This window comes from Pholcus phalangioides, unplaced genomic scaffold (assembly GCF_987345545.1).
Source record: "Pholcus phalangioides strain wild (caught in Gottingen) unplaced genomic scaffold, Ppha-v1.0 ptg000018l_1, whole genome shotgun sequence".
Classification (NCBI taxonomy): domain Eukaryota; kingdom Metazoa; phylum Arthropoda; class Arachnida; order Araneae; family Pholcidae; genus Pholcus; species Pholcus phalangioides.
This window is the reverse complement of record NW_028301611.1, coordinates 12,279,511-12,302,881: the sequence shown is the minus strand read 5'-3', so window position 1 is coordinate 12,302,881 and position 23,371 is coordinate 12,279,511. Positions and strand designations below refer to the sequence as shown.

At 34.7% G+C, this 23,371-nt stretch overlaps 1 protein-coding gene across 2 annotated transcripts in view; it reads left to right on the top strand.

Annotated features, from left to right (window-relative positions):
- LOC149071747 (ecdysone-induced protein 78C-like) overlaps positions 1-23,371 on the top strand; it is a 147,207-nt gene that overhangs the window by 28,076 nt on the left and 95,760 nt on the right. For both annotated transcript variants that reach the window (XM_089247631.1, XM_089247632.1), the window contains exon 2: positions 21,324-21,451. In XM_089247631.1, the coding sequence (XP_089103757.1) occupies positions 21,324-21,451 (128 nt within the window). The remainder of the gene's footprint in view (positions 1-21,323; positions 21,452-23,371) is intronic.

Sequence of the window (23,371 nt, the reverse complement as noted above, 5' to 3'; positions counted from 1 at the left end):
GGGATTGCACTATAAAAGTTTGATAAAAGCTGTTTTACAAAATTTGAAGGAAAAAACCCAATTAATAGGCCTATATGTTACATTCGCTGGAATGTAAACGATACTATATTGATTAAATTTTTTCAAGTTTTATAAAAGGACTTTCTAAAACTTTTATGAAACTTGAAAAATGTCATTCGAGTGAATGTAACCAATAGCCTTATCGGTTGTTTCTTTCAAGTTTTGTGAAAGGATTTTTATCTAACTTTTATAGTGTAATTCCGGCCTAAGATTTATAGCCAGCATATATATTTTTCCCTGAAGTGAAGTTACTCAGAAGGATAGCAGTTTTTCCTCTTTCGGGTGGCTAGAATCCTATTGATTTGAAATAATTATAAACACTACTGCTATAGCTCACCTATGCGAGGCCAGGTGTGATATTAATAGCGGGGACCAGAGGCATCTAAATAGTGTCGGTGCTCCTTAGCTGGCATGCAAAAGCAATAAAATACTTCCAGCACTAATGACAATACAGAATTAATGAAAGAAATAATTCCAAAATATATATAAAAAACAAAAATTCCCAAATTTTACAAAAATTCAGAATTAAAAAAATCATTCCAAAATAAATGAAAGAAATCACATTCCAGAATGAATGAAAGAAATCATTCCAGAATGAATGAAAGAAATCATTCCAGAATGAATGAAAGAAATCATTCCAGAATTGATGAAAGGAATAATTCAGAATTAATGAAAGAAACAAATCCAGAAATGATGGAAACTCAGAATTACATAGTAGAAGCTCAGGCACCTTGTTAAATATAAAGAATGTATTTGATATATACGTTACGGCCAAAGCTCGAAATCGGCCAACTGGTGAACTGGAAGGCCGTTTGTCCGAAATTAGGGCTTTGACTGGGCTTTAACAGGGCTTTGATCAGCCAGTTCACGAGGTGGCTGGAGATCCCTGGCCAAAGAAAAAGTTTGAAGCGGGGTCATCCCCAAGTTGGAGGTTTTTTTTTTTGTATTTTTTTGGGTTTTTTTCGCGTTAATTATGGCCATTTGTAATTATGGTTAGCTATGGCAACCCTAACGATAAAAGAGATCGGAATATCGATACCTTGGGCTCTTGGGGGATTGATACCGATATTATAGAGATCGATAGTAGATCATTCTGGTACTGCAGAACAATCTGGAAGAATTTCAAGAAAAATGCAGAAAGCACTATTATGGGAACACTTTCAGTCAGCCAAGTTCTCATAGCAAAACTGCAAAACATTTTGCTTTGGGGGCTGGTTACTAAAGGGCTCCGCAACTATGCCGCGAGCCATTTAAGTGATCTGGAAATGCATCGTGGGTCACTTGAGTAAACAGTAAATGTGCCGTAGGTCATTTAAGTGATCTGAAAATGTGATGTAGGCCACTTAAGTGCTCTGAAACTATGCGCAGGTCACTCAAGTGGTCTTTAAATATGCCACGGCAAGGCGATATCGAGAAAAGGGGGGAACTAGAGTGCCCGGTCCCCCCCCCCGAAATGTTAGAAAGTGACTGATATAAGGTATGGTAAATGTGATAAATCCAGTTATTATGCATAATAATCGGCTATTTTGCGCGATCACCGACTATTTTGGAAAATTTGATAAATTTCCGTAAATTAATCACTTCTACTGGGGATTATGCATTATACCCAAGCGTCGCGTTATTGGTAAACGTGATAAATCGTAGTATATGATATAGTATGTACTATACATGATATTTCATACATGTATCATTGTATCGGGAAGCGATCGTAATTTTTTTTATCACTATATCACATACTAGACTCGTTCGGAATTTGTTTTCATATTTATCAAATTCACTAAATACACTAAGTTATTATTATGCATAATCACAGATAAAGGTGGTAAATTTCAATTTTTTTTCAAATTTACCAATGAAACTTGGTTTATTATGCATAATCACCGGTAAAAATGATAATGTTTTCAGTATTTACCAAACTTAACAACGGCATTTGTGTGAGTGGGTATTATGCATAATCTTCGGTAAAAGTGATATTTTTTAGTATTTATAAAATTTACTAACGACGCTTGGTTATTGTGCACATTCGCCTGCAAAAGTGATAAATTTATCAAACCTTCCAAGACGATTGGTAAGTATGAATAATAACCGATTTATACCGTAACATATGCATGGAGTACCATGCATAAGTCTATTGTTTTATCACTTTGGTCCCCCTTTCGAAATATCAGTTGCCCCCCCCCCCCCCACTGCTACAAAATGAATTTACAGCTACGGCTTTGTGCCGCGGGCCAATTAAGTGATATGGGGAATATGCCGCTGTCAGCTTGAGTGATATGGAACTGCACCGCGGATAACTAGACTGATCTGCAAATGTGTCAATTAGTTAATTTTCCAAAATTGTGTATGTGTGTGAGGTCGTGGGCCATGGGATGAGCATCCATGACGTAGATTCCCACGTGGAGAAATCTCATGGGAAGGAATTTATTTCCAAGTTCAAGTTGGAAAAAGAAAACTCTAGAAACTGACCGTTGTTCTTACGGTAACCACGACATGACGCGAGTCAATAGTTTTTACGAAACAACTGTTATTAGGTGTAATAACATGTTAGGTTTCATTCCTTTTCTTGGCCAATGACTCTTTTTCTTTTCCTCTTTTTGTATTGACGTCAATCTCTAGAGAGAATCTCTTCTTTTCTTATGCACATACGGGGATATATATATTTTTTTATTCTACCCCAGAATATTACGGGGGGGGGGGGGGCATTTTCAATAGAAGAGGATGATCAACACATAAAACGCGAAAGAGACATTCTTACCTAAATTTTGGCCTCCCGAGCATTGTTGGGAAATTTCCGTCATATTCTTGTAAGTTGTAGGAAAATGTTTTTGTATTTAGTGATCAAAATGATGGAATGGACGTCGTTGTTGCTGAACCTGAAAACGATAAGCACATGAATTGTTATTATTATTATTTTAGTGCGAATAGCAATGCCAGAGCTTCTAATCGCGATTATGAGCCCAGATCATTTTTATGCCCGTTTTTTTAAAAGTAGAAAGCATTTTATGCTGTCAACCGAGACTCGAATCCAGAATGAGGAACGTTCGGCCTCTTATCTGTCATCTGGAGATACCAATCAAGTTTTTTTTTTTTTTTACAGCTCAATAAGATGTGGTTCCGCAGATGGGTCATAGGAATGATCTGGACCTCTTTGTCACGGAAATGTTGATTCCTAGTGGGACTCGAAACTGATTGAAATCAGTTTTCTTTTACAATGGGTTCGATATTTACCTGCACGGAACAGAGCAGTGATTCTGGAACTTTTGGCATCAGCTGCGAAGTTGCCCGTATTTTCATTTAGCCATTGCTACCTTTTCCCTACGACCCGCGGCTCCCTCGGCCTAACAGTCATTTAGCAGTTTTCTCGACGACCCGTGGCTTCCTTGACTTGCCCATTCCATTCATCTACCTGCTGGTCCCTTTTCCCAATGACCTGCGACACCTGCGAAACGCCATTCATTTAGCCGTTGCTTTTTTTTCCCAAACGATTTGAGGCTCCTTTGTCCTTACATTCATTTAGCCGTCGTTTCCTTTTCCCAGCGATCCGCCACGCCCTTGCCCTTAAATTAATTTGTCCGTTCGTCCTTTTTCCCAACTACCAATGGCTCTTTTGTCCCAACATTCATTTAGTGGTTCGTGCCTTTTTCCAATTACCATCGGCTCGCTTGTCCTAAAAATTATTAAATCGTTGCTCCTTTTCCCAACTATCCCACCCTAAAAACATTTAGTCGTAGCTTCCTTTTCGTAAGCAGCTCCCTTGCCCTAAAAACATCTAGTCATTGCTCCCTTTTCCCAACAACCCGCATATTCCCTCTCGCATACATTCTATTATCCTTCGGTTCTTTTGCCCTAAACGAATGATGGCTTCTTTGCCCAAACATTCATTTAGTCGTTGTCCCAAATACTCGCAGCTCCCTTACTTTTACTTTGATTTAGCCTTTGATCCTCAAACCGAACCTGTGGCTCTTCACATTTAAATTTATTTAGTCATTGCTTCCCTTCCCCTAGACCCGTGGCTCTCTTGCCCTTGTAATTACTTTTCTGCGTCTATCTTGCCGTTACATTAATGAACTTTAAAATCCTTCTCCTCAGCTATCATTATCCGTGGCTCACTTACCTACGGATTAAGTAAGCCCCTTATCAGGGCTACCTCGCCAGTACTGGTTCCCCCCCCTCCCCAAATGGTCATGTATTTGCAACGTTCTCGTGGCGGAAACAGTGTCGCCAGTAGTCGGGAAATTCTAATAGATACCGAAATATTTACTAATGGATACGTAGATACACGCGAATCCTCTGCTCGACGCGACGCCTTTGATTACGTTTTGTGATGGGATCTAAACTTTGTTATCTACGGTCATCAGAAAAGTACGCTAATAAAGGCCACCACTACTACTAAACCGCGTGTGAACCTCGTGAATATTCATCTGAGCAATTTCTAATGAATCCATGCATGCCGAAATCTGTTGTTGTTAATGTAAACCTTCATATTTAAGGTGTGCTGAACTTCATTTCTGAATGCTCAAGAGCCAGGGGTCCCCAGAGGTTAACACTTTGGACACCCAGAAGTCCCCAAATTTAAGCACACAACATACGTACACTAATTCACCACATACTTTGACCATGAGAGGCCACTTACTACGTATCTATAGTGCCCAGAGCCACCTCCAGCCATAGCGTTACGGTTTTAAAATTTTAAAATAATGTCATCTATCTTTGAAACTGAAAATTAAAATAACAGGTGTGTGAATTCTTGGGAGGGTAATGATTAGAGCACAGAAGTTCAAGCACTAAAAATGGGCAAAATAGGCGGGCAAAAGGGCACTAAAAGTGACTAAATAGGCATTAAAAAAGGCATTTATAATTACTGGAAAAAAGGGAAAGTAACTATACAAATACAAATACAACGCCACAACAGGCAAATTGCCCAACGAGGTGGCTGACTTAAGAACATCATGGATCCCCGAGCCCCTACCTACTACTGCTACACCACACATGCACCCCCCCCCCCGCGGAACCCCCCAACGAATCGGTACATGCGGGAATGTGCGTGTACGTGTAGTGCAACCTGACGTAAAGTTTGTTTCTCTGTAATGCTTGTTATGTGTAGTGCTGCCATCTGCCACCAGTTTTTCTAACTATGAGTGAAGTGTTATGGTTGAATGATTTACCGTTGTAGGACTGTTGCTCTCTGTGGCGAGACTTTTTAACGGGGAGATCGGCTCGCATTTGCTCCTTGAAGTTGGGAACCACAGAAAACCAACTTCAGCCGACCACCACTGTGGGGTTCGAACCCGGATCCTCGCATCACGAGTCCGGCACTATAACCACTCGACCACCACAGCGGCAAATATTACGCAAGCAATTACTAAAAGCTACTATATTAAGGGTCCGAAAACTGGCTAAAAATTTGCTGCATTCACTGAATCTACTGTTTCAATGATAGATTATAATCATTGGCGAGACTAAATAAGTCCACGCCGATGAGAACGATACATCAAATTTACAATTCGGAATTAGTTCATAATCACGAGCCGGAATATGATCTCGAGACAACAAAAAAAAAGTGGTCACAACTTTACGAAAATAAGTCGTACTAAGCGGGAAAACGTACAGTAGGAACGTTATAAGAGGGGTCCAGTGTTATACGATGACACCAAAGGGAAAAGTCTTTTGAAAACTAAAAGAGAAGTCGTTTTGGAAAATCATCCAAGTAGCTTTTGTCATTCCGGAAATATCAGCGTTAAACATTGGGAATATACAGTGAAATATAATTATGAAAAAATTATGTATCGAACGAAGCAAACGTATGGGCATGTAAAAAATGTACGCCTGGACAAAATTTTTAAATGCTCTGCGCATTTCGGGCAATTTGTGCATCCCTGTTTCCTAGTCCAAGACACAAAACACACTAGAAATAATTCACAATGATCATCAAGTTTTTTAACGTTTCTTTCAATGGTTCTAGCACATGGAAACAGAAAAAACATCGTATTAACTGATATTTCACTGTATCCGATAAATTTATAATTGGGCACAACTTGAAAAAATTATAAATTATTCTGTAAGTTATTGAAGGAATTGATTTCTCGGATGAAAAAAAGCGATAGAAGTTGAAAAAATATGGCCAAAATTTATACGTGTAAAATCAGATAGTGATATTTAAAGTGAACGTTAGATGTCGTTGAAAAACGAAACTAACTTACCTTGACGCACAGAATCGAAACTTAAACTGATTCGAAATTTAATGATTTAAATGAAATTTAAACCAAAACAAGTAAGATAAAAATAAGAAACTAACTGATATTTGTCTTCATCAAATTTCTCTATAATGAAGTTAAAATATAATATTAGTCATCAAAATAGTAACTTACAACACAATTTTCTTCGACAAAAAGAAAGAGATAAATATTCCTATAATACGCATCAATTCAGAAATTAGTGTTTTAAGTCAACAACAGAGGACGTCAGTAAAAACATTTCTTCTCTGCCCGCAGGCATCCATCCATACAACGAGCGTTCTTCCAATTTCTTAACCAAATTGCATATCATTTTTACATATGATTACTCAAATAACATTTAAGAAGTTTCGAAACCCCTCCCTTTCACTGCCTACAGTGATAAAAATCAGACAGGACAATCGATCTGACGGCACGAGAACACGAAAATTCAAACCCTTCTATTTTGATGGCAATTGATCGAGCATTCATTCGTACTAAGAGTTGATGATTTCAAACATGAAAAAATTCTTTTTGAAGGTCTCAATACTATATACACAGGGTGAATTATAATAAAAGTTCCCGTACCCAGTTTAATAGTTTTATATTAATAGTTTCCTCTCATCCGAACACTGCCAAATTTTAAGGATATCTTAATCAGACCATGGGAAAGAGATTTATACAGTAAAAAAATAGTTCAATTTTTAAACATCAGGTGATACAGTGGTGCTTTTTCTATTGCATTTTCCTTTTTTTCCATGGCTCAGTAGCGGATATACCAAGTTTCAATGTGGAATGCGTTCACCATAACGGACGCAACAGAGGTCTAAGTGGTTTCAATATACCGACACTGCCCAGACCAATATAGTGTCCGTCGGTATACTGACACTACTCAGACCTATATAGATCCCGTTCTGGCGTATTCCGTTACATACACTATATGGGCCATTGGAAAAAGTAAAATGCAATAAATAAGCTCCACTTTTTCACCTGGTGGTCAAAAATTTAACATTTTTCTTATTGCATAAATCTTTTTCCCGTGGTTTCATTAAGATATCCTGAAAATTTGGCTGTGTTCGGATGAGTAGCTGTTTTACGTGGAAAAACTATTCAGAGTGCGGTAACTTTAATTATGATCACCCTGCATCTAAGTTCTACAGAACAAGGTCTTCAAAATTCACGAATAAACATAAAACAATATCGAAATAGGCATTTAAGACAGGAAAAAAAAACATCAGGAAAAGTTTGAAAATAGACAAAAAAAAAGGCATTAAACCTACAAAAAACCAACTTCAGCCGGATATTTAAGAAAAAGCAACCCAATGTCTTTATTCAATGGAGTTTCTAATCATGAACTCATAAAAAACAGCGCTAGGATGATTGTATAGGCTTACCACACAGGAAAAACTTGTATATGTTTTTCCCAACTTGAATTCATTTTATACCATACGGGGACTAAACCACCCAAAATTACAGTCACAAATTCATGAACATTATAATGATTGCGCTCCGTTCCACTACTCGGTGATCAAAAAATCATTATCGATACCAGAAAAGATTCGTCCCTGATGATGGAACCTGTCATCGGGATGTACATGTTCCGATTTTTCCTGATGATCAAACCGTACTCAATAATTTTGTGTTAGCGACGTACATGACGACAGCTGCCAGAAACATGGCAAAACTAATTGAATAGGCGTGCCTGATCTCTGCCCCATTGGGTCGAAAACAGTGTCACGGGTTGAAAGTTGGTCGATTATCGACTATCAAGACACCGCCTCCTCTTCGTACCGGAACTTCCTACCTTAAAAAATTATAATAATTACAATTTCTCACATGTGTCGACGGCTTTGACCGCGATTTTTTCTTAAGAAAAAAAATGTTGTTATGTAATAAAAAAAACAACACCCTCGGTTTCGATGATGAAATTTCGTAAAATAATTAGTAGGAGCCCGGAGAAGAAACTTCCCCGAGGGACTTTTGATGATCACTCAGAGCTCAGGGACCAACAGGTCCAGGGTTCGATGACCGACCTTGGATGTTGCTAAAAAAACATTACTGAAGAAAATATTTTCTTCCCTCGCTTTTTAAAAGAAGAAGAGTAATACTGTAATTCATTTTTCTTTCCAAAAAAAAAAAAAAAAGAAAGAAAGAAATCCATTATATAGTAAATATTGCGAGATAAATCGTGGAAAAGAGGCAAAAAATAATGAGAGGAAGGTTACGTCCGGCCTGGGTAATGCATCATCATCATCATTATTAATGGTCAGGTGGGGGGGGGGAGAATCCACGATTTATGATGTTTTTCTTCATTTCAGGAAATAAATCAGCTTTTGTTTTTCTGCTTGCTAAATATATCTGCCTTTTCTTCTTTTTCTGTTGAGTTGTCGAGATGAACGGTATCGAGACAATTACATTGATTTAGTCTTGTGATCTACACCGAATATAGTGTGTACACAGGGCTTGACAAACCTTAGGCGCAGGGTCACCATGGCGACTGAAATACTAGCATTATTATAACTGAATTGGAGCCTGCACACAGCGTAAAATGTATTGTGTCACAGTGCATTTCCACAAGTAGATCAATTAGTTACTACTACTACTTATCATTTGTAGTTCAACCCCCACCCCCTCCAATCAAAAAAATTTGCCTGCTCTCTGCGGATTTTATCAAATGAGAGATCGGCTTGCATTCACTTGGAAAAGCCCCAGAAAACCAACTTCAGCTGACCGCCACTGTGCGTCAAGGGGTTCGAATATGGATCCACACGAGGAGTGTGCAACACGATGCCCACATATTTGGAAAACACTTCAATAGCCGATAGAAATATCATGACCATTTTGTTTTTCACTTTCAACATGTTATATTTCCACATTACCACACAACGCTTGCATATTTAACCATTTATTTGGCAGTGTTGTTCTCAAGCAACATATTTTTCCTATATATATATTTTTTCAAATAAAGACATTGTCTATTTTGAACGCGTTTCGACATTGATGCTTCTAAGCTTCTCCTAAACATTCGATTTTTACGTGTGGGCTGTTCATGAAGTTTGTATAATTACCAGTGGAATGATTCAAAGATATAAATGTCTATTTCTTAACAAGCCAAGCAAAAACAATTTTTGGCCATTGCATTTTGGAGGGAAATACCATGTGTGGAGGGGATATATTACTGTGTGTGCATTCTTCAACAATGATATATATGTTGGCAAGTATGTCATAAGTATGTTGCAAACAATAAATGGCATTTTATACTATTCAAATCTATGTCAATCATATAAATACAGTGTGTTCCCCTGAAGTTCAACATCCCCATGTTTTTAAATAATGACAGTAATTTCTTTTCATCATGTATTCAGGGCATCTCATTTGTTTAATATAACCCCTCAAAATGTTTCTCCTCTGAATGTTTCAATGCTTGTCATTAAAGGGCTTAACAACTTTGTTGTAATCTAGATAATAAATATGCACTGCATGTATAAATCTTTTTCAACTGGTTCGAATAAGTTGGAATTTTCATCGATGATCCCGGATTACCCCATTGTCCACTCAACCAGTGTAGCTAATCTCGTTAAAAATTTTGCACAAAACTTCGGGTCATAATTATTATACAATTTTTATTAAGACGTAATATAGTGGTAGAAATCCAAACTGTTTGCAAATGGCGTCCCCGATGGTCCTGTTTTACACGTGTACAAAATTTCATTGTGAAATGTTGAATAGAACTCTCTATTCCGCCGGTAGGGTCATTTAAATTAAAACCACACTATGCGGTTTCCTACCTCCGCGTTCTCGAAATATTTACTTATTACCGCTTGTTATTACGCAGATAGTCAACGCCCATTATTTGACCTGATCATTGAATTCGTATGAATTCATCTATCGATTTTTTTCAATAGTTAAGATGGGTATTTATTAAATTTTTATTAGATGAATTAACAGCAGAATTCCTTGTGTGCGTCTTTTAGATGTTCATTAAATCCAATCAGTATTAAATGCTTTCCAATCAGTATTAAATGCTTTCCAATCAGTATTAAATGCTTTCCAATCAGTATTAAATGCTTTCCAATCAGTATTAAATGCTTTCCAATCAGTATTAAATGCTTTCCAATCAGTATTAAATGCTTTCCAATCAGTATTAAATGTTTTCCAATCAGTATTTGCCAATGCGCATCTGGATGCGTGTGATTCACACATCACAATTCAATTTCACTCCTCCAAATTTCGTCGAGGAATGAAAATACTCATTCAAATTTTAGGTTTTTGAAAAACGAAATTAATAATAAATAATTAAAATTAATATTTGAAGAAAAAATATAATTACAGAATTAATTTTCTTTTTTTTAAATAGAATTATTTTTCTGTTTTTCATTGAAAAACAATACTCCTCTTTTTTAGAAAACCTCTTTTTTACTTTAAACTTTGGAGAGGAAAATTAGTCTTCATTATTTTTTCAGACAACACCGCTTCCAATCTTGTTTTACCCCTCCGTGATGATATCTATTGCAATTTTATAGCAGGCAGTCTTAACAAGTTTGAGAGCGCCGTTACCGAAACATTTTCTGTGGCCCTCCTGACCTCCGTTATGATACACTTGGGGATGGGGAAATTGACATCCAAAAAGTCATATATTATTATGGAAATGCTTGAATGCTAAAGAAATAGTTTTAGAATTAAAGAAAGAAAAAGAAAGAAATAGTTTTAGAATTAAAGAAAGAAAAAGAAAGAAATAGTTTTAGAATTAAAGAAAGAAAAAGAAAGAAATAGTTTTAGAATTAAAGAAAGAAAAAGAAAGAAATAGTTTTAGAATTAAAGAAAGAAAAAGAAAGAAAAAGAAAGAAATAGTTTTAGAATTAAAGAAAGAAAAAGAAAGAAATAGTTTTAGAATTAAAGAAAGAAAAAGAAAGAAATAGTTTTAGAATTAAAGAAAGAAATAGTTTTAGAATTAAAGAAAGAAATAGTTTTAAAATTAAAGAAAGAAATAGTTTTAGAATTAAAGAAAGAAAAAGAAAGAAATAGTTTTAGAATTAAAGAAAGAAATAGTTTTAGAATTAAAAAAAGAAATACACTTGGGGATGGGGAAATTGACATCCAAAAAGTCATATATTATTATGGAAATGCTTGCTTAGAAATTGTGATGTACTGACGCAAAAAAATTTAAAACTGATGAATTAATTTCAGAACTAATGAACGAAAAATCGGAAAATTAATGAAAGCAATAATTTTAGGATTAAAATTTTTTTTTAAAAATCGAAATTGATGAAAGAAAAATTCTGTGAATCAATGGGAAAAAATTTTGAAAAAGTTAATGAACGAAATATTTTTGGAACTAATGAAATTAATAAATTCAAAATTAATTAAATGATTAAATTTAAAATCAATGAAATGAATAAACTCCAAATTAAAGAAAGAAATAGTTTTAGAATTAAAGAAAGAAAAAGAAAGAAATAGTTTTAGAATTAAAGAAAGAAAAAGAAAGAAATAGTTTTAGAATTAAAGAAAGAAAAAGAAAGAAATAGTTTTAGAATTAAAGAAAGAAAAAGAAAGAAATAGTTCTAGAATTAAAGAAAGAAATAGTTCTAGAATTAAAGAAAGAAATAGTTTTAGAATTAAAGAAAGAAATAGTTTTAGAATTAAAGAAAGAAATAGTTTTAGAATTAAAGAAAGAAATAGTTTTAGAATTAAAGAAAGAAAAAGAAAGAAATAGATTTAGAATTAAAGAAAGAAATAGTTTTAAAATTAAAGAAAGAAAAAGAAAGAAATAGTTTTACAATTAAAGAAAGAAAAAGAAAGAAATAGTTTTAGAATTAAAGAAAGAAAAAGAAAGAAATAGTTTTAGAATTAAAGAAAGAAAAAGAAAGAAATAGTTTTAGAATTAAAGAAAGAAAAAGAAAGAAATAGTTTTAGAATTAAAGAAAGAAAAAGAAAGAAATAGTTCTAGAATTAAAGAAAGAAATAGTTCTAGAATTAAAGAAAGAAATAGTTTTAGAATTAAAGAAAGAAATAGTTTTAGAATTAAAGAAAGAAATAGTTTTAGAATTAAAGAAAGAAATAGTTTTAGAATTAAAGAAAGAAAAAGAAAGAAATAGTTTTAGAATTAAAGAAAGAAATAGTTTTAAAATTAAAGAAAGAAAAAGAAAGAAATAGTTTTAGAATTAAAGAAAGAAATAGTTTTAAAATTAAAGAAAGAAAAAGAAAGAAATGGTTTTAGAATTAAAGAAAGAAATAGTTTTAGAATTAAAGAAAAAAATAGTTTTAGAATTAAAGAAAGAAAAAGAAAGAAATAGTTTCAGAATTAAAGAAAGAAAAAGAAAGAAATAGTTTTAGAATTAAAGAAAGAAAAAGAAAGAAATAGTTTTAGAATTAAAGAAAGAAAAAGAAAGAAATAGTTTTAGAATTAAAGAAAGAAATAGTTTTAGAATTAAAGAAAGAAATAGTTTTAGAATTAAAGAAAGAAATAGTTGAGAACTAATGAAAAATTAATGAAAAAGTTAATTTTGGAATTAATGAGAAAAATAATTTTTATAATTAAACAGAACAGCAAGAAATAATTCAAGATTCCACAAAAGAAATTTTTATAGAATTAAGGAAAAAAAATAATTTTTGAATACTAAATAGAAAAATTCTTTCTCTTCTCACCATTCATGAAAAAAATGATTTGAAACTAAATAGAAATTCCTAAAATTATACTAAAAATTCAGTGAAAAAATTATATCAGAATTAAAGAAAGAAAGGATATAGTTCGCAATAAAATTATAACAGAATTAATGATAGAACATAATAAAATTATATCAGAATTTATGAAAGAACAGAATAAAGTTATATCAGAACTAATGAAAGAGCAGAATAAAATTATATCAGAACTACTGAAAGAACAATAAAATTTTATCAGAACTAATGATGGAACAGAATAAAATTATAACAGAACGAATAAAAGAATAGAATAAAACTTCATCAGAGCTAATGATAGAACAGAATAAAATGATATCAAGACAAATGAAAGATCGGGATAAAATTATATCAGAATTTTTGAAAGAACAGAAAAAATTACATCAGAATTGAAGAAAGAAATGATACACAGAACTTCAGAATAAAATTAATCAGATCTAATAAAAGAAGGGAATAAAATTGCATCAGAATTACAGAAAGAAGCGATATACTTCGGAATGCAATTATATCAGAACTAATGAAAAACAGAGAATAAAACTATATCCAAATTAATGAAAGAAATTATTTCATTATAAATAATAATTCTCAGAATCAGTGAAAACTCAGAAGTAATTAATTAGATGATTTCGGAATTATTCGAAATTCAGAATAAGTGAAATAAAATATTTCACAATTGATAAAACAAATACCATCAGAATCAATAGAATTTATAAGAATTAATATAACTCTTAATAATTTAGTTGTTCCCTCTTTCCTATGCTCCTCTAGGTGCTCTGCTGTAGGACCACGTTAGCCCTGCATTAAAACACCACTGTTTTATAGGTAATTTCAGAAGCCAAGAAACATTCTGAAAAAAAGAAAAAAATTCAGCAAATTAAAGAAGATGCAATGAAATAATCTCAGCCGTGCATGAGTTAACATGATTTTTGCTTATGAAACACTATAAAAATTAGTTATAATAGGAGAAAAGTTTTCAGAGAACTCACTGACGATTGATTCATTCATTAATCTGGTTTCAGCGGCATCTAGTGGGTATATTGGTAACTTTTTAATTTTCTTTCTCAATTAGAACCCGACGTCAAATTATGTGTGTTCTTTCTGCGTATCATGTTGCAGGATCTTTATTTGCTGATTAGCATAAGAAATATACAACCCTGTTTTTTAAAAATGTTCCTAACCTTTTAAATTGCCGTGTGCACTTAAACGGCAACTAAAATCCTTTTTTTCTTTCCAAAATCTATTTTTTTCATCGAATAAATAATTTTTCCCCTTGATTTGTACAGAAAAGAAAAATTTCAACAAACTGGAAAAAAGGGAAAAAGTTGTTTGAAATGCGGGGAAGAAAAGAAAAAAATTTGCATAAATTGCGCGGGTTTTACAGCGGTAAAAAACAAAAAGGTCAACGAACTCTCAAATACACATAACGGTATTACTATCATCATAACTAGCATGACGATGATGATGTCAATTTTCAAACGAGGATGAAAACTCGGGTTCGAACCGGTTTCATCTAAATCCGCTCCACACACTGGGCGAAGTCATTTCGGGCATCACTCGATTTTTACGTGCTATACTCATAACATAACATAGATACCGGAACCGGACATAGGACCTGGAGGCTGAGCATATTTGAGCCCCCCCCCCTTCCCAATTTTTGTGAGGGGTCTGAGCCACCCCTCTCCCCCAATAATTTATGAATGTACAATGCAAAGCATTTGTCCGCCTCCTGCGTACGGGCTTGATAATAAGGGAATATTAATACGAATATCGGACAGGAGAAAAGATGACAACGGAAGCTGAAACTCTGCAACTTAGGACGTTATCGTGACCTTCGAACGTGATGCATTTTCTCAACGACCTTTCATTCAATGTTTTACGTTTTAAGGTCACGAATATTTGATCACTAGAGCCCGGAAGTTCAGGCAAAATGCCATAAACGCCTCTCTTTTTTGTCTATTTGCAATTTTTTTTCTTCTAAAGGGGGCCGTTCAAGTATTACGTCAGCACATTTTTTAGCCATCTTTGACTCCCTCGTTCCCTTGTCTGGTCTGCAAAAGTCAGCGAAACTCTGACCCCTCCCCCCCCCCCGTCAGCAAAATTTCATCATCTTGGCCCCTACCTCCTAACACATATTTGCGGGATCAGAGACGTATGCACGGGGGGGGGGGAGATCATGGGGGGTGGCACCAGACGGAAAAAATATTTCAAAAATAAATAAATAAAATTTCGAAAGAAAATACCTTTATATGTTATTATTATCAATTTATGTTAGTTTCAATGCTATTTGGAAGACTAAGAACTCAAAATTTATTTTTAAGAAATTCATTGCGACCCACCCTCTAAGCCATATATGGTGAAACCTTGTGCCCGTGGACCAAATGTAGTCCTGGGGGTTTTTTCGGATGTGGCCTGCCCACTTAAACCTAATTTTGAAAAAATTAACTAAGCGGCACAGTTACTGATCGCTTATATGACCCATGGCACAATTCCAGAGCATTTAAGCCACCCATGGCACATTTTCAGATTACTCAAGTAGACCCACGGCACGTTTACGATCACTCAAGTAGGCCCGTGGCACATTTACAGATCACTTAAATGACCCGCGACACAGTTCCAGAACACTTAAGTGACCCGCGACACAGTTCCAGAACACTTAAGTGACCCGCTACACAGTTCCAGAACACTTAAGTGACCCGCTACACAGTTCCAGAACACTTAAGCAATCCGTGGCACATTTAGATATCCCTTGAGTGACATGTGGGACAGTTTTAAAGTACTTAAGCGGCCCCCTCAAGTTACCCGCGGCACGTTTCCAGAATACTTAAGTGATCCGCGGCATAATTACGGATCACCTGGGTGATGCGTGGCACAGTTCCAGAGCACTTAAGCGGCCCAGACACATTTCCAGATCACTTGGATCATCGAAACAAGCTTGGATCATCCTCCTGAAACATTTAGAGATGACTTAAGTGGCTCTATAGAGGACTTGTGAATAGGGAGAATGTTCAGTTGCGCACAAACTAGCGAAAGGTTTTTCCCGTTTTTGACGCACCGAGTAAGATGATATTAAGAATATTTTATATTTTTATGAAGAGTAGTTGATGACGTAAGCATCATTCAAACCCCCTCCCCCTTTGTCATCAGAAGTCAGCAAGTCGGATCCCCCCCCCCCCCCCGATGCAAACTTAATACTTGAACGACCCCAAAATGTTTTTTTTTTTTTTTTTCCTGACGTAAATTTCTATTTCGATATCGTTTTATGTTTATTCGTGAATTTTAGAGGCCATACTCTACAGAACTTAGTGTTTTTAGCATTGAGAACATTTCAATATTTTTTTTAAATTTTGAACACTTAGTATTAAGGGTCTCTGTTGATTGCCCTCCAGATGGAAGGGTTTTAATTTTAAACGTGTTCCCGCAACAAGTTGGTTGCCTCCAGACTGATTTTCTTCATTGTAGGTGAGGGAATGGAGGGGGGGGGGTTTAGAATTTCTCAGGGATGTTATTTAAGTAACCAGAATCATATGTAAAAATTGTGTGGAGAAATTGGAAGAACAATGAAAAATTTTTTGATTCAAAAAAAAAATTTACACCAGCGTCCTCTGCTGTTGACTTGAAACATCATTTCTTAATTGATGCATATTATAATTTATTTATCTCTTTTTTTAGAAAAATTTATGTTTTAAGTTGAAATTTTGATAAAATTCACTACAACTTAGCCCAATTATAGACAAATTTGATGCAGTCAAATAACGGTTAATGTATTTTTTTATTTTCATTTTGTTCAGCTGACAGTTTAAGTTTCGATTATGTGCGCAAATGAATAAAACAAAACTGATTTATTCAGTTTTGTTTCATCGTTTGTTTAGCGTCATCTATCATTGACTTTGAATACTACTTTCTAGTTTTACACGAATTAGAGATTTCGTTTTATTTTCATATTTGTTTAATTCATATTTTTCTCACATTCTGTCGTTTTTTACTTATCCAAGAAATGGATTTGTCAATAATTTATAGAATAATTGATTATTTTGATTAGCTGTGCCCACTTATAAAATAATCGGATACAGTGATATATCGATTACTACGATGTTTCTTCTGATTTCATGAGCCTGAACCATTGAAACAACGTTGAAAACTTACTTGATGCCCAAGATATTAATGTATATTTATTTCAAGTGTTCATTTATTATGTTTTGAATGCAGGAGACGGGGCTACGCAAAATGCCCGACATGCCCAGGGCATGTGAAGATTTTGGCCTGCACTACATTTCTTTCAGTATGCCTATTCGATCGATCACTTCGTTCGATGCGTAAATTTTCCATACACAGTGATACATGTCTATAACTTTACTATAGGGATCTAGAAAAAATATTGTTAAAAACACGGGTTATCGTTGTAGACAGTTTGAATAATTGCGCCATTTCCTATCGAATAGGAATTCCGCCGGGACCAAAAAAAATATTGTTATATGCAAGTTTATCGCTATAGACACAGCATCATTATACACAGATTTCACTGTATATACTGTAGAAGCACTGATTTCTACTTTTATGACTTTCAAAAGGGTCTTGACATAGTTTTTTTTTCTTTTTTACGCCATTGTATTCAGTGGATCCCGCTTATAACGTTTTCACTGTACGTTTTTCACGCTTAATACGACTTTTTTTTTTCCACTGTGTCCCAAATTTCACCAATACTAATTGAAACTTCGAGCACGGTCAAGCCCAATATATGTTGTGCATATTATTAGTAACTGATAGATCATTTCATTCTTGTGTGGCTATAGCTGTAAACGTTCAGTTGGTTCCAGCCACGAAAACTCCACTAATTACGTCTGATTACTCGACCACGACAGCGGCGGGTTTTGTAATAACAATAACCAATTGATAACTATATCCGAAAAGATCCTGGTTGAAAGATGACCATATGTCTCGTTTGGTTGAAAGGGACGTGTGGAAACGGGACAATTCCGTTTATCTTTCCAACGTAACGGGTTTAAAAAATGTTGAATCGTGCATTTTTTTTTTCAATTGTATTAAAACAGTATCCTCCCACAAGCAAAAACTTTTTTTTGTTCACAAATTGTAAGGAGTTAGAATGGAAGTGTCTAATGTGTATTTATACTTTTCATGATATACTTACGGTACGTTTCATAGATCCATAAATGCCATAGTAAATTCTCCCGGCCGAGGAAAATGTAAATGTGGTGAGCTGAGAGAAACTGACCATGAACTGAACAATGGGACTTTTTTTCAACCTTACGCATGCCTTCACTATAAGAAAAAAAAGCGCTACACGCATACATGGATTATAGCGGCCCGATTGTTGACCTGAATACGGAAATTTTTGTCATTAAGGAGCTTTTTCTGACCTCCAATATAGTCTTACAGATTGCTAATGATAACTTATAGGGGAAAAATGAGTCTGGTTCAAACTTGTCGCAGCAGAATATGCAGCAAGAAAAAAAAATTGATAACATCAACTGAAGTCCTGATACGAATTTTTCCCCATTTTATGATATTGTTCTGTTCCGTACTTGACGGAAGTGATAACAATACCCAAATGATATTACAACAATACCAAATTATCTGTGATTCTAATAAGTGCCGAAATACATGATAAATACATGCCCATACTTTCCCCCGGCCACCATATTTGTTCAAGGTTTCATTGCCCTTGAAATCATTAACACTTTATCCTACCCATCATTTACATGCTGTTCCCTTGCTCTGACGGTTCTCCAACCACTGGTTCATGCATATTGTTCATTTTCATGCGGGAAACCAACAACCGATTCTACTTAAAGAACAAAAGCAAATTTTTTTTCATTTGATTGCGGCAGGCGTCCCTGTGTGACAAGGAAACGCATGTTTTCCGCATGTATTATAATAGGGTACGTATATGGTGTCCCATAAATTCGTAAATAGTTCAAAAATTCATTAAAACTGAAGGAATTGGTAATTATATTTGAATGCAATTTTTACGAAAAAATTATTCTCATGAGGGAAGGGGATTATCATTATTATACATATATTTATTTATTTATATATTTTTATTATTTTTTATACGGAAGAAAATTGTTTAAAATTTTTATCGATAGAGGGTGTTGCACGAAAGCGATTCGCAAAATTCTGGACCTGAACCTTTCACATCACAATGAAAATCTCATGTAAGCGCCAGTAACAGGAAAATTTCGAAATGAGCTGTATTAATGTTATGAGACTACGATTTGAACATTTCCATTGATTTGCTTTAGTGCAGCACCCTCTGTAGACAAAAGTTTCAACTAAATTTCTTTCCTGCATACACAAGAAAAAAGAACCCTTCGTGGGAATAACTGTTTCACCAACCACATTCAAATGAAACAATTTGTTCAATTTTTATGAGTTTTTAAACTACGTATTTTTGGAAATTTATGGGGGCAATTGTATATTATTGTTACAACAGAACGTCTGCTGTCATCTACAAAAAAACATTTATACATCGCAGTGGGTTGTTGCCCTTTAGTTTCGAGTTCTATATTCTAATTATTATCTTCCTGCGCATAATCCGTGGCGTACGTTAGTACGTTAAATAAGCATCGGAATTTCTTGATGTGCATTAAATAAAGGCAGCTTTGCGTCTTATCTGTAGATTTTATTTTTCTTCTGAGAAATTGGATTTGAAATGAACATTTTGGATTTTTTTTAGTTATTACTTATATGGGATTTTTAGAAGATTTTGTGCTTATACACACAATCAGATCCCAAAAAATACCTATTCAACTCCTATTTAACGGAAGAATATTCCACGTCGGACCCCGATATAACAAACCCTCTACTTGACTAATTTTACGATTTTACCCCAATATAATGAACTCTCGCTTAAAAACTTTAACCACTTCACTCATAATTTTGCTTTTGGCAAAAAATTTGGATTACCTCTATTCGACGAATCGGCGATAGGCGGTAAATCTGGTAACCTCGTCCTAACCGCACGTTAGGAAAAGAAAGGAATGAAAGGAAAGAATATATAAAAAGAGAAAGTATAATAGATAAGGTAGACAAGAGGGAATTTTTTTAAGAGGTTCTTTTTTTCACCCTCACCCTACGTGTTCTTTTTCACTCTTGCATGCATATACGGGTGAGGGGGCGGGGAAGTCCGTATAAACTTAAAAAATTCATAAAAACCGGAAAAATAACCGAAATAAAAAACGGTTTGCAGGGTTAGCATCGCTAGGTCACGGGATGTTTTTTCAAGACAGGGAAAATATAACTCAAAAAACAGCCGACTGATGGCACTGACGTACGCAAGTCAAAGAAAAGATACGCAAATAACGAACAGAATGCTTCCAAATCGATTATTACAGTAGTATGTGTTCCACTTGACCACCACCACAAGGAGATAACACATTGCAGGAGAGTCACAAATCCAGCAACGGCAGAGTGCAGCAGATCCGGAGGTATACATGACACCTCTCGGTGGATCGCATCTTTCAGTTCCGACATATTGGATGGACCGGATCGATACACCCGGGATTTCAAATACCCCATGGTGCCACCTATCGGCGGTTTTATGAGTTATTTTTTTCGTGTCAAAAAAATTTCCGTGACCTAGCGATACTAACCTTGTGCAAACAGTTTTTTATTTCGGTTATTTTTCTATTTTTTATGAATTCAGCTTCAGTTAATAGGGTTGCTACAAAGTTTTGTGATGATGAAGACAGAGGAAAGAAAACACAGAGAACTCGTTCGAATTTATTCCACTGTCGTTTGGACGCAATATTACGTCGGTGATCGTAAAGGGGATTAAATATCACTCAGTTACGTCATAACCAATGACGCTTGGGTGTTATAAATAATCGCATGTAAAAATAAAAAACATTTTTATCATTTATCAAATTTACCAACAATGCTTCGGTGTTATACATAATTACCGATGAAAATTACAAATTTATCAAACTTAACGAGATGCTTGGCAATTATACATAATTACTGGTTATAATGCATAATAACTGATTTATCACATTTACCGTGACATACGGCAGGTTTTCAATTTTCACGAAAACCTTCCGCTCGTTTGAAATTTTTTAGCAGTTAGTACGTCTTTGTGATAGTATTGGATGATTGTCTGACAAATTCGGCTTATTCCACGGTATACCAAATCGCCATGGACTTGCTTCCCCTTCCCCCAATAATATCAGCTGCTCCGTACGGCCGTATGAAGGTTAGAGTAGTGAAACTTGTGTGTGCGTGCGTGTGTGTGGCAGAGCGAGTGCTACAACCGCTAAATTAGTATTAGTTTTGCATGATCTACTTATTTTTTATTTTAAAATATTTCTGTTCTAATAATGATAAAATTTAATTCAATTTTCCTTCTCTCTGTATTGGCAGATCGTCAGTTCACAGCGGCAGATTCAAACAGCGGCAACTCTTCTCCGAAATCCGTCCTTCCATGTAAAGTCTGCGGAGATAAGGCATCGGGTTATCACTACGGAGTCACCTCGTGCGAAGGATGCAAGGTACGATTACATACTGTAATACCCTCATAAATAAATAATTCTCGGTAAATGTGATAAATCCGGTTATTATGCATAATTTCCGGCCATTTTGCCAAGTTTGATACATTTTGCATATTTATCACATTTACCGGTGATTATGACAAACTCTCAGCTCTTGTTGTTGAATATGACAAATTGTCAATTTATTACATAAATTTTCCTGACATTTTGCTCATACTGCAGTCTAGGATTATGGAATCGACCGTTGATGTTGTGTTTATGTTTAAAAATGTTGATAATTGAGAAGAAACCTATTACAATGCTGATAATATTTTATAAGTTTTTATCCTTATAACATTCATTTTAATTTAATTTAATTTTTGTGAAAAAATGTGTGCAGTGCATCTCCATCACATACGGGAGAAACTGATTTAAGTGGTTAAATTTAAAAGTGATATTTTTGAATTATTTCTATTTCATTTATCATACTTAACAACTTCAATCGGAATTATTCATAATCACCGGTAAAAGTGATAAATGTGGGAAAATTTATCAAACTTAACGAGAAGATTGGTAATCATAGCAGATTTATCGCATTTACCGTAGCAGATACGTACCTCAATTATCCTTCAATGGTTATAATTTATTTCACTGATCAGCATTGGAAATAGCACATCTTTTTTCAAGACGAAAGATTTCTTCCGATCAGAAATTCAGCATGAGCAAATGCCTTCAATAACTTCAGAGACAATTTTTTCCTTTCGCGTTTGGTCACACGGTTCTGGAGCAACCCACTGTGCAGGCGCGTATCAAGAGGTAAGGTGATCGCCTTCCCTAAATGCCGTATAATATGTGAAAAAAAATTGGAATGTCCCGTAGATATGATAAGATCCAAACAGGCAAAACTAAACATTATTTGGCCCCTTCGACACATCACTCTTGATAAGCACCTCCAAGAGCAGGGGTTTCCAACGTAAGCGTTCTCGCGCAACACTTAATAATTATTAGTGGGGATCGGATTTCTTATGACCTAAAAAACTCGAAAATATGCAGACATTTATGACGTAAAAACAATATGACCGTATAGTATTAAAATTATTTCATCAATTATTTTTCTGTTATTGCTTCTTATCTTATTAAGTTAAAAAAAATGAACATAAAATACATTCATCAATTTTCCATTTTATTTAAAATTCTCTCGTCAAATTCAAATGAAAACCACACCTATCTTACGCACACAATTTACTTTGATATGTTCTGGAATCGCTCTGGATATTATGAGATGTAGTCTGAAATGTTTAGAAAAGAAAAACTGCTGTTTAGGAATATTCAAATATTCAAAATTTCCTAAAATATTAGCGATCACTCAAAAATTCTTAGCATACGACTTGTCATAAAAAAATATGGCATGTCATAAAAATCTAAGCACTAGTTACAAGTTATAACTTATAACTATCATTTATTAGTTCAACCAATAAATGATAAGCCATGGAGAATTAAAACTAGTTTTTGAATATGTATCAAAAAAAAGGTGTGTCCCTACTTGTATCTCAACAGCATCACCGGTGTAAAATAGAAGAGGGGCTTAGGCACTACCTCTTAAAACAGTATACTGTAAAACCTCTCTTTTGCGGACACCGGTGGGACAAAAAAGAATTCCGCAAAAGATGGGCGTTGACCGTTAATTAGGGGTTTGAAATGCATACTTTTATTGTACACGGGGAAATTATTATTTTTCCTGCATATAAGCTAAATTTTCACATTGGTGCTTTTCGATGGAGGATATTTATTAATTATCAGGCGCTGAGTGTTGTTTCACCCACTCTGTTTGTTTCTGAATTGTAAGTAGGAATATATTGCTTGATTCCTTAAATAACAAAGGTTACCAGACGTCTTCCTTTTTGATGTTATTTCAATCGTCCTCCTGTGTTTTAAAAAATT